The sequence below is a fragment of the Parambassis ranga genome, unplaced genomic scaffold, assembly GCF_900634625.1.
Source record: "Parambassis ranga unplaced genomic scaffold, fParRan2.1 scaffold_21_arrow_ctg1, whole genome shotgun sequence".
NCBI classification, from domain to species: domain Eukaryota; kingdom Metazoa; phylum Chordata; class Actinopteri; family Ambassidae; genus Parambassis; species Parambassis ranga.
In genome coordinates, this window is record NW_021144767.1 from 3,650,593 (window position 1) to 3,663,395 (window position 12,803).

General features: G+C 43.3%; 1 protein-coding gene and 1 non-coding gene across 2 annotated transcripts in view; both read left to right on the top strand.

Moving 5' to 3' along the window:
* Positions 1–10,297, top strand: part of LOC114429875 (uncharacterized) — a 108,010-nt gene extending 97,713 nt beyond the window's left edge. Inside the window, exons 9-10 of the mRNA XM_028398486.1 lie at positions 9,984–10,017; positions 10,138–10,297. Of these exons, the coding sequence (XP_028254287.1) occupies positions 9,984–10,017; positions 10,138–10,297 (194 nt within the window). The remainder of the gene's footprint in view (positions 1–9,983; positions 10,018–10,137) is intronic.
* Positions 5,360–5,431, top strand: trnap-agg (transfer RNA proline (anticodon AGG)). The gene has a single exon. It is a non-coding gene; the product is annotated as a tRNA-Pro (tRNA).
* Positions 10,298–12,803: the final 2,506 nt, after the last annotated feature.

Here is a 12,803-nt window from a genome sequence, read left to right on the forward strand (position 1 = left end):
GCGAAGCAGAAGCTACAGCAGAGGCTGGTGAATAGGGAGGACGGTATCTCCGCCCCCTGAGTTCCCTCGCTCTCTACTTCCTGTTTAATGTCAGTGGTACTACCAGACTCCTCACAATCATCATCTATGCAGCACAGATATGCCTGAATAGAATCTTACGTCTCTCCTCATCAGCCTGCACTGCCTCCTTCAACTCAACTGTCTCTAACACTAATAATCTAATAATCTCCTCCTTTCTCTCTCTCTCTAGTTTAACTCTATTCTCCACTGTTGCAATCACACTTTTTAGTGGCTTTTTATCATCTCCTTTCACTCCCTGTCCTGTCATTGCTGTACACACCGCTGCTTCCATCTTAGCTGCAGCCTTCTGTTGTCCCTCTGGTCCTGCCTGTCCGTAGCAACGGCTCAACATCTTACTCATCTGTTCATCAATTGTCTTCCACGTAGACATGATTACCACTCACCAAATCCTTCTTGCGTACCTGCTGTATGTTAAAAATGTACCTTCTATATGTGCCTTATTCTATCCCTCACTGTGACTCTGGCAACAGAGTCACACACCTTCACTTAAACACACTTTCACACACACACACACACACACACTCATTCAACCTGCAACACACACACTTAGGCCTACACACACACACTCACTTCTCCAACGGCACGGAGTAAACACCTTTCCTCGACGGCGCAAGGTCAAAACAATTAAACACAATTTTCAATACATAAAACACAACTTAAACAATAGGCTATATATTTTCTTCTCTTTTCTCTTTTCTCTTTTCTCGTGATCCTTTTTTTTGTCTTTATTATTTTGTGATCACTGTGACACTTTTCCTCTGTGTGACCCTTTTTTTTTATTTTTTAAGCTTTAGGCGGTCATCACTGTCGTTTCAGGGGTCATCAAATCCCACGGGCTTTCAACCGAGCTTTATCTATATTTGCGTCCAAATATAGCGGGGGATGCCACTCCCAATGACATAACGCTCATTCACGTTATTGTATTAACCCTTTTTTTATTCTTTTTATTTTTAATTGGTTAATATCTCTCTCAGTGTCACTTTTCCTCTTTCTCTTTTACTTCATCTCATTTTCTCTTTTACTTCATCTCATTTTCTTTTACTTCATCTTATTTTACTTCACTTATTAAGACTTACAATCTGCCTCTTACAATTTGAACTCTAAAACACCATACCCATCCCAGTGACTACTTAATTTAGATTGTCCAATGTGCAGAATTTTGATTAAACAGGTATCTGCTTACCTTGTTATTATTGGCCAGCCAGTAGTCACTCCGTCAGGCAAGATGTCATTTGACCCACACTCCTTCGAGTCCCTGTTCGGGCGCCAAATTGTCAGGGTGAAAATCCCCTTGTTTCCTTCTGATCACCCCCTGAATTAGTTTGTAAGGAAGGAGCGGATAAATTCTGGTCTCAAAATTATAATTTATTAAACAATGAGGCAAATTCTGAGTCGCAGAGCTCTGGGTTGTTGCACACACAGAACCAAACAAGAACAACACAAGAACAGGACAACCAACAAGAACAAACAACCACACAGCAACAACGAACAATGCAACAACAACTGGACATGGAATTCACACATTGATATACCCCATGGGCGTTCCTGCCTGCCGGCCCACAGGGGCATCTACCGCCCCCCTGCAGACCCTGGTTCATACAGCAACTAGACCATTAGTGTTTACTGCCAAATAAGGTAAAACTCCAATTCCTCAAATCTCATAGGTTGTGAGTCCGATCTGGGGGTGACCATAAAACTGGGTACTCAGGAGAAAAACACATTCCTTTAGAATCTGGCTTTTATCAGGTCAAAGGTGCTGCTGTCCTTAGTCTGAATTTATGACCATCTCGTACCAACCGGAGCTCTCTCCAGAGAGCAGAAAAACAACTGATCTCATCTGCCACAGCCTGAACTGCAGAAAACAAAGTTATATGACACACTATGAAATTACTTATTAATACATTCAGTATCCTCGAATTACTTTGATTTTCTATAAAACTTCCTAACACATAAACACTTATGAAAATCACATTATTAAGCGATAAACACATATAAACATGAATACTTATATATCTGAACACACTGCATGTTAACACCATGCAGAATAAATTCTTTCACCCAACAGAGGACACACAGAGTGGACATGGGTCACAGAGTGCTGCTGCTGTTTGTGTCTCTGCAGCATGGGCAGCTGCTCCTGCTCCACTCGTCACCGGCTGATTGTTCACACCTGTGATCAGTCATCAGCCAATCCTGCTGCAGCTTCCATCTAGTATATATGTCCAATGGAAGCTGAGCAACATGTCAGCTACACACATAGAAACACTACACATAGTTTGTCATATAAATAACATGGATTGAATCATGTTGTACAGTCAATGGAAACAAAAAGCACTGAGAGAGGTGCTGGTAGTGCAGCAGTGGATGGAGGCTGAAGTGCTGCCACCTAGTGTCAATATTTGGTATTAACTCTTGACTACATATTCCACCTTTAACTCTCTGCCATATATACTGTGCCATGTGTGAAGTGATAATAAAATGTGAATGTGAATTTATTGTAAAGAACTTTACTTATTATCCCTGTTATAAGTGAGCAGTGTGTGTGTGTGTTTGATGGAGTGTGTAATGTCTGCTCAGTGTTACTGATGCTGCTGTGTGTGATCTGAAAACTGATCAAACTGTGATGTGTCTGATGCTGACAGAAGAATCAGAGGTCAGACAGTCGGATCCTCCTCTGTGACACCTTTAACATCATATCAGAAATCTCTGTCTGCTTCTGGTACATGCAGCTGATCACCAGCAGGGGGCTCACTGCTTTGCTGGCACTCAGGGGGCCTGTTCTGTCTGCCACTGGGATATGATGAGGTGAACTTCAGAGTTTGAATGGATTTCATTTGTCATGTGTTTATGATCATTTTATGAATCAGTTCAAATAAAGGAGACTCACTGAAGTCACAGTTTAGTGTTTTAATACTTATACACACTTATTTTGAAGCTGCTATCAACTTGATGAGTCTTCCTGTTGAAGCACGAGGCAGGACGTGTGTCAGAACATCCATGAACTGAGTAGATTAAGAGGAAAAGCTGATGTGTCACAGCTGCTGGTTGTGTTCTTTCAGTGTCTCCATCTTGATGAAATGAGGCGTTTTACTTCCTCCAAGTAGAGTGGACCTGGCTCACAGAGTGCTGCTGCTGTCTCTGTCTCTCTGTGAGCACCATGTTAAACAGCAGGCTCTGAATAGTGACGTCATGATGTCACAGTCACATCAGTCTAATCTCCCAATCTGAGAGAGAGCTGTCATCAACAGCAGGAAGTGCAGGAAGCTCATGGTGTGCAGGCCTCTGATGTGTGGAGGCTGTCGGCTTGTAGCAGCCAACAAGAAGGGAGTTTGTAAAAGTTCTCTGTAACTTTAGATGTGAGGATTCAGAAAGAACTTAGATCAGATATGTGCAGCACTTGTGCAACAGATACTCCAACAGTGACAGCTCTTCTGAAGAAAGCCTGAGGAGCTGAGACCTGGATGAGACACTGATACAGCTTTGCTCTGCTGACAGGAAGGATGAAGGCTGACCACACACACACACACACACACATATAGACACGTGCACACATATAGACGCAACACACACACCAACACACACAATCATACACACACTCTTACAGACATGCACACACATTTATTGTCACACCGGCTCAGAAAGTGTGACAAATTGGGGAGGACAAACACAACCTTAACCGTTTGACCATTTTATTGAAGAAAGAACAGTAGTTGTACACCAACAATTGACAAACAAGGAAATGTGCAAACAAAATACACCGCCATGCCTGCAGCAGGCTGGAGAGAGAGCAGCCCTCCTAGTAGGCCAGACGGGGAGAGAGAGAGTGAAGCAAACAGACTGGGAACTCTTAAACCGTCTCCAGCTCGTCAGCACAGGAGAGCTGCATAAGCTCAGGATCAGCTCCACCCAGCAACCTCCTGCACACACAGGGGAGAGACAGCAGCAACAACACAACACTCCCTGAGAGGCCAACACAGGGCCACAATATAGACACTGACACACACTAACAGACACACACACATACACACAATACACTGCTTCAGACACACACACTGCCTGCTTCAACTGTGGAAAGGCTTCCTGTGCATCAGTACAACAGGCTGTTGGGCCTTTGCAGGATCCTGCAGGGTCGACCCCAAAGTTCAGACTCACAGTTCACAGCAGGACTGAGCTGGATGCAGTCACAGCTCCTCACTGTGTGCAGCAGCTGGACTGAGCTGAACACTGGACTCAGACAGATTCAACATCCACACGTCAGTCACTGGAAGCCTTCAGAATGCTTCTCTCCTCACTCAGCTTCCAGTCCAGATCCAATACCTTACTGCAGGTGAGTGACGGACCTGTCAGCTGTGTGTTAGAAATGCATGAATAAACAGCAGCTTCATGTTGATGCAGGACGTATGAGGGCGGAACACTGATGAGATTAAAAGATTCAGAGGAAAAGGCAGAAAGGGCAGAGCTGACAAGTCACATGACTGATGCACTGACACTCTCTCTAGTCAGCTCCTCCACCAATCAGGCGCTGCCTCGCTGCTCATGCAGCCAATCAGCTTGTAGCAGTTCATTTAAAGCTCTCCTCTCTCTGCTGTCAGCTGTCATTCCAGATCACCTTTGAGAGCAGAACCCCCCAGAGGGCTGGACCTGACTGCTGTCCTGATAAAGACCTGAGGAAGACTGTTTGGAGGACACACAGAGTGGACATGGGTCACAGAGCGCTGCTGCTGTTTGTGTCTCTCTGGAGCTCCGGTAGGACTCTGCTTCTATGACGGACGTCTTTATAAGAGCTGGGAGAAGAGTGTGTGAGTTTATATTTGTTTTCTTTACTGACAATCTTATTATGGATAATGCTACTAAGGATCACAGTGGAATTAGTCTGATTGTTTTTAAAGTTGTTATTATAGCAGTTTATGTTCACTGTGTATGCAAGTCCACACTGGATGTTCCTTTTTAGGATTAACATTTATGGAGCCCCGAAAGGGACATTTGCAATTTATTTATTTATTTATTTATATTTCATGCTGTATTTATTTCATCCCTAATATGCAAATCTCCTCTTAAGATACAAATCATAAAGTACACAGTCCTTCTCTGGATAACTACAAACTTCACTACATCCAGTGGTAAAATTGATGTGGCCACACTTGTGTGAAACCAGCCTGTCCAGTTAGGATCAACACTGACTGTGGATCAGTTTCAGCTGCTGTTGTGCAAATGGAGCAGACAACAGGTGGAAATGAGAGGCAGTTATCAAGACAGCCCTATAAAGGAGGTCACACATGGCTCGTTGGTCTAGGGGTATGATTCTCGCTTAGGGTGCGAGAGGTCCCGGGTTCAAATCCCGGACGAGCCCTGATGTTTAACTTTGTTCCATTGTAGACCAACTCCTTGTTGTTGACTCTTTTCAGTTCCTCTCTAACTACCACACAGCTTTACAAAGCTAACAAAATTCTATTCAGACTCATCCCAATCCAGAGAAGTTGTTCCACAGTAACACCTGCTTCAATGATTTTAGCAAATGGCTGCAATATAACAAAGTGAAACATTTAAGGGGGTCTGAATACTTCCAGCACCCACTGTACACATAACAAATGAATGTGACTGAAACAACAGCTCTGTGTGTAATATAAATATACAAACTAATGTGATTTGATCAGAACATTTTAAAAGACATTGATGATCTGTTCTTATTGTCTAAACAGGAACAGTTGAAGCTCAGCTTGCAGCCCCTGTATCTCAGGCTTCTCAGCTTCTCTTCAGATGTTTGGACGTTTCTGCTGGAACCTCTCATTTAATGACTCACATTTAGAACTTCTGACTTTATGTGGAGGAGGGATTGATTTTGGAATGAGGAGGCTGCAGCCTGCGATTCCACCACTAGATGTCAGCATTGCACAGCATTGGTGGTTCAGTTCAGATTGAGAGAATGCAAAGAGTGCGTGAAGCTGTCATCAAAGCAAAAGCTGGCTGCTTGGAAGAATGTCAAACATCAAACATATTCTGCTTGGTTTAACACTGTTTGTTCACTACGTCATTCCACATGTGTTCCTTCATAGCTCTGATGTCTTCAGGATGAATCTACAATGTAGAAAGTCATAAAAACAAAGACAAACCACTGAGTGACTTTTGACTGGTACATTTAAAATGTCATCATATGTCCTAACCAGCAGGGGGAGCACTGATCATAAACTCTCTGTCTCACATGTTATTGTCATGTGTTTTTATGGAAGATGATGCTGACTGTTGTTTTCTTGCTTCTCTCTGTAAACAGCAGCTTGAACTGCAGCTGCTCTGCCTGACAGCTGCTGTACGAACAGATCACTGTTGTTGAAGTAAAACAGTGTTTTAGTGTAACAGATTAATTTAATACATTTGGAATGAGGCTGTAACATGACAAAATGTGGAAAAAGTGAAGCGCTGTGATACTTTCGGATGCACTGTACACCAGGGAATGGAAGACAATGAGACACATTAGGGCAGAGGGGGTGATCGTCGGGAGGAGGGGGCACACAAAGGGAGAGGAAGACAACACACCTGAAACGAGAGGGAAGTCAATGCTCACAAAATAAAACAGGAAATAACAAAAACTTTCAAAATAAGACCTGGCTCAGAGACGGATCCTGACACTGAGCTTGAGTGACCTCCATTCTTATATCTCAAAAGAACACACAAGACATGTGATATTTATTTATAACGTGCGTGAACATTGGGAGGAGAATATTCCCTTCTTTCATTGGGGGGTTTGTTTATATGAGCTTGCACATATTACTCGTAATATCACCATGGCTCAACCAGTTTAAGATATCACAGAGTAAAATATATTACACATATATATAAAACACATGAAAAAAATATGCTTCATATTATAATAATAATAATAATGTCAAAATAGACTGAGGACTCAACAGAAGGGTTTCTGCTTCTGCTCAGTATACCTTATAACAGCCACAACAACTTCAGTTGGTATGCCAGCCCGGACGACATCGACCTACAATAAATAGCAAAAACAATTATTTTAGTGAGTGAAAATACATTTTTGATTGTGTTATATCTCTGAAAGTTGCATTGTACTTTCTGTCAATACCGACCGAAGTGAATTGTAATTAAAATTAAGTTTATGAATTTTTACAAACCTGGACGCCTCCCTGGGGAGGTGTTCCGGGCATGTCCCACTGGGAGCAGGCCCCGGGGAAGCGCCAGGATGCAGTGGAGAGACTATGTCTCTCGGCTGGCCTGGGAACGCCTCGGGATTCCCCCAGAGGAGCTGGAGGAAGTGTCTGGTGAGAGGGAAGTCTGGGTGTCCCTGCTTAGACTGCTGCCCCCTCGACCCGGCCTCGGATAAGTGGTTGAAGATGGATGGATGGATGGAATTTTTACAAACACCGACTGATGCTTCCCTTGTGTGGTCTTTGCTCTTGTCCTTGTCAGTATCCTAATTTCTTTTGTCCTTTTGATCAAAGTGGTCTTAGTTTTCCTGCCAGTACAGGGGTTTGCTCTTTCTGGCTTTGCCCAGCCCTCCTGAGACTGTTACATCTGTATTATAACACATGATGTGCTCCCTGTGTCTTCCCTGTAAAGACCCATACCAATCTCTCTGACAAATGCCGCTGGCCTCCATGCCTCTGCTTTTTCAGAACAGAATGTTTTATGATCCAAACCATCTCTCCAAGTGGCAGTTAGTGCCTCTTGTTATGGTTGTGTTCATCATTTTCATCCTGAACTAGGGGTGTCTCATCAGTGGTTCCTATGTCTTCCCTGTCTAGAATTCTGTTTGTTTTATTAGTTCCTCCAAGGTCTCAAGATTAGTCTGGACACAACTGGTGTTGTGTTTGATAGCAGTCTTTTGCTCTTTCTTTATATTGCAGCCATTTGCTATAATCATTTAAGTTCATTAATGTACACACAGCACTCCATATTGACAGAAAAACACAGAATTTATTTACTTGACTTTGACTATGGGCGTATACTGTAGTTTATCTCAAACTCGTATTTCACCTTAAATCACCTGATTGTTTGCTGTGTTACCAGCTCTGTCTCTGTTGAATTAGACTGTTTTGTCTTCCCATGTTGTGACATGTCCCCATGGTCCATATGCAAACCTACACCATTGGGCTATGGGGAAAAGTCTGAATCCCATGTGTGCTGGCGTACTGCATGACAAATGCAAATGTTTGGACTAGGCCCTTTGGATTGTTTTTGTACTCTGAATGTCAGCTTGCACGTTGTTAAGATAACAACAAATATATTATCATTGACACTACTGATCCCACACCCATTGTGACACCAGGTTAAAAAAACACCTGATGCATGGATCACTGCCTGATGCTTGATAACATGAATGTTTGTCTATGTACAGATGAACACTGTACAGTGAGAACAGTAGCAGCTTGATAACCCCTTCACAGCATGCACGCTTTTAATTGAAACACTAAGAGGCCAGGAAACCAGAAAAGTGTATGTATCAGGGGTGGAACAGTTCAGTTTGTGTCAGGGTTCTGAGGTCATGGTTTTCGGTTTCATTCATTTTTCATTGCTGAGTTTTGTTTCTACTTGTTTAACACTGTAGAAATAAAATAAATCAGCATAGAATATATAGCCATCCAACATTCATGATACCTATCTTATTTTCACGGCAGCATGTCATTTCTGTCTATGCATGGTTGTGCGTTTACAATTCACTGCTGTTGTCTGCGCACAGAGGCCCGATGCGCCTACACACTGTTTATGAGGAAGGAGCGGATAAATTCTGGTCTCACGATTACAATTTATTTAACAATGAGGCAGATTCTGAGTCACAGCGCCACGCCACAATCAGGAAGTGCTTTGAAGGCTAGACCGTCCCATTTACCAACGGTTGAGGATCCTCCTGAGACCGCGTAGGCTGCATCCTCCGAAGGATGCAGACCCTCTGAATTGGAACACAGCTAATAACAGCATATAGGAAACCGGAAGTTACCCGAATGAACATGGTCCTTTCAAAATTCAATACTTTTCAAAATAAAAGTATGCTAAGTATTAAGCCTTAAGGGCAACACACTTATATTGATTGATTCGGTATGAGCTTTGGCACACACAAATTCACAGTCTTCTGGTGTAATATCCATTTCTAGGTCTTGGCTCCATGCAATTCCTTTATGGCTAGAATTTTCAGTTGAATTGGAGGTTATAGGAGCAGGTTATATATCTCCGATATAGCACCTTTGCTCAAGCTGTTTTTAGACATGATTCTTTCCAAATTGGTTAGCGAGGATCTAATCAACCAATGATTCTGACATTTTCTGATGAAGCTTCTAAGCTGTAAAAGTTTTAAAAAAAGTTTTTATCTATATTATATTTTCTTCCTATTTCGTTCAGTGACATCATATTATCTGTTATGGCTTTCATGTTGCTTAAAAACCATGCCATCAAAACGGGGCTCCGCTTCTATGACTCACACATGCCAAAAATTACAAACTGAAGACTTGGCTCAATCCATTGTTTGTTTTGACTTCAATTGACACCCACAAAGACAAATCTCATTTACGTGAGGTCAAAGACTGTATCGGTGCCCCATCTTCCAAACGTTTTCCCTGAGCAAGCAAAAAGGCATCGGTTCCACCCCCCTCACCTGGTGAGGAACAGCTGATCATAATTAAACGGATGTGACGTCACTTTGCCAATTACTACTTCATTCTATCAATATATACAATGTAAATATAGATTGCAACATAAATAAATGGCTCTGACATTATCTGAATTAGGTTAGATTTTTTACATCAACATTCTAACAGTCACATCCAGTGGTCATTTCTCTTACCATACTTCACCTGCAAACCTCATCGCTGTTCAAATATGAATTTGAAGATCAAAACTCCAGCCTTCCCTCTCACCTGGGGTTAGTACCGCTATACCTGTGGCGCTCACAGGCCACCTGGCGGAGGATGTGGCCGAGAAGACGCGGTAAGCATGGAGGTAAAAATGGTAAAAATCAGTGCAGTGGAGGTCTGCCAACAGGATAATTCCTCGCAGATGTGACATATGGCCAGACCTACAGTGGATTGTACCCCTATACCCCAGCAGACCGCACACGGCGACACGCCACCTGCCGGAGGTAGCGCTGCTGCTCAGGAATCACAGGAGCAGCCGCGGTGTGGATCATGGATGTCTCCGGAAGCTGGAGTGCAGTACTGCACTGGGCCGCGAGGAGCAGACTCTCCACTTTGGCCTCCTCAATGTTTGATCGCCAGCTAACAACACCTTCATCCTCAATGATTTCTTTACTTCACAACAGTTTCTGTCAGAAACCTGGCTTCATGTCCGTGAGTGTACCCCATTCTCCGAGCTCTTACCCCCAGATTGTGTGTACCTAAACTCACCACGAACCACCGGCAGGGGTGGACGACCAGCCTCTGTTTTTAAATCTATGCCACCAAGTAGTAACAAACCCATCCTCCAGCTTTGAACTACAGACATTTGTATTAAATGCTGATGCACCAGCACTGTGCGCTTTAGTCTATCGCATTCCAGAATTTAATAAGACTGTTAACGCTGAACTACGACCGCTTTTTAATAGCTTATGATTTTAGTGTCCACATATGCTGCGATTCCAACTAATTGGCCAAAGATTAATCTGGTCAATCGGTGGTTGGAGCAACGCACGAGAAGGGACACACACTTGATCTTGTGTTGTCATTTAGATTAAATATAAGCATACAGGAAATCTCTGATACTGGCATCTTGGATCACTTTGCGGTGCTGTTCTCTGTCACACTGCCCGAAGCTTTTGATAAACTGTGCACCCCAGCTAAACAACCTGACTGCCTCTCGATTCGCAGATGCTTTTAATGACTCACTTCTTCACACAAGCCACCTTGGTGAGTTAAATGTAAACCAGTGGATCGCTGTCGATATGCTATGATTTACTGGACAAAATAGCTCCATTCAGAAGTAAAAGTCCCAAACCAGCATTCGACTCATGGCTGAATGAAACCACACGAGCAGAGAGGAGATGGAAAAAAAGGCTGTCTGCAAGTGTCCCTCGAAATGCTAAGAAATAGTCTCGCTGAATATCAGAAAGCTGTTAAAGCTGCTAAATCACAGTTTTTATCCAATCTTGTATCAGTCCTAAACCACATTCTACCTCACCTTTAAAGAGGTGTTCCCGAACCGAGTTCGAGTTTAGACCAATCTCTAAACTCCCATTCCTGTCACACAAAAATATTTCAATCTGGTTTTAAAGCTCAGCACAGAAACGGCACCAGGCTCATCACCCGAGGTGACAGAGCCTTAGCAGTGGCAGGCCCATGGCTGTGGAACAGTCTGCCTCTTCAAGGCAGATCTGCTCGATCTGTAGAAGAGTTTAAAAGCAGACTCAAAACTCATTTGTTTTCCTTGTCTTTTAACACTGAATAGGCAGCTCACCTTGGCTTTTATCACTATCTCTTATGTGTTTTATCATGTATTTTGTTATTAGGGCCCGAGCACCGAATGGTGCAAGAGCCCTATTGAAACCCTTAGGATTATTATTAGGGCCTGAGCACCGAATGGTGCAAGAGCCCTATTGAAACCCTTAGGATTATTATTTTTAGGGCCTGAGCACCGAATGGTGCAAGAGCCCTATTGAAACCCTTAGGATTATTATTTTTAGGGCCTGAGCACCGAATGGTGCAAGAGCCCTATTGAAACCCTTAGGATTATTATTATTTATTTTTTTTTCTTTCCCCCCCTTAGATCGCATTTTTGGGGGCCTTAACATGCCCAAAATCTCACCAAACTTGGTAGAAAAATTCATTCGCCCGAAAAAGTTTGAAACGCACATAGGAAAATGACTCTATAGCGCCCCCAACGCGTAGCCCCTTTGGCCAGTTTGACACAGGATTATGAAAATTGGCACACATATGTATCACCCCAAGACGCACAAAAAAGTCTCTTGGACCCCCCCTCCAAACCCAACAGGAAGTCCGCCATTTGAAAGTTTGTGGCCATTTTTGGCGATGTGTGACCCTGCTGCAAAACTTTTCACGCCTCGCATACTTCATCGGATTGAGCTGAAAGTCACCGTGTCCACTCAGGACACAATAGGGAATAGACGCATTCCAAAACTCTTACAAAAGTCTGACGGTGTGGCCGGGGCGTGGCCTCAAAGTTTGACCGTTTCAGAGGAAACAGGAAGTCGCTATAACTTCTTCGTTTTCTGTCCGATCTGTACCAAATGTCACATGTATGATCAGAGTCTGACCCTAAACACATCTATACAACAATATTGAAGCTTTGACAGAGCGCCACCTACTGGCTACACCAAATCTTGTGTTTTCATAGGTTTTTCTTCCTGCCCCCCTGGCCTGTTTTGAGTAGGCTCATGAAAATTGGCACACATGTTTATCACCCCAAGATGCACAAAAAAGTCTCTTGGACCCCCCCTCCAAACCCAACAGGAAGTCCGCGATTTTGAAATTTCTATTAATTTTTGGCGATTTGTGACCCTGCTACAAAACTTTTCACGCCTCGCATACTTCATCCAATTGAGCTAAAACTCACTGTGTCAACTCAGGACACCATAGGGAATAGACGCATTCCAAAACTCTTACAAAAGTCTGACGGTGGGGTGGGGGCGTGGCCTCAAAGTTGACCATTCGCCATTACAAAGGAACTCCCTGTATTTTTTGCCCTAACGCGTAGCCCCGCTGGCCAGTTTGACACAGGATCATGAAAATTAGCACACATGTGTATCACCCCAAGACGCACAA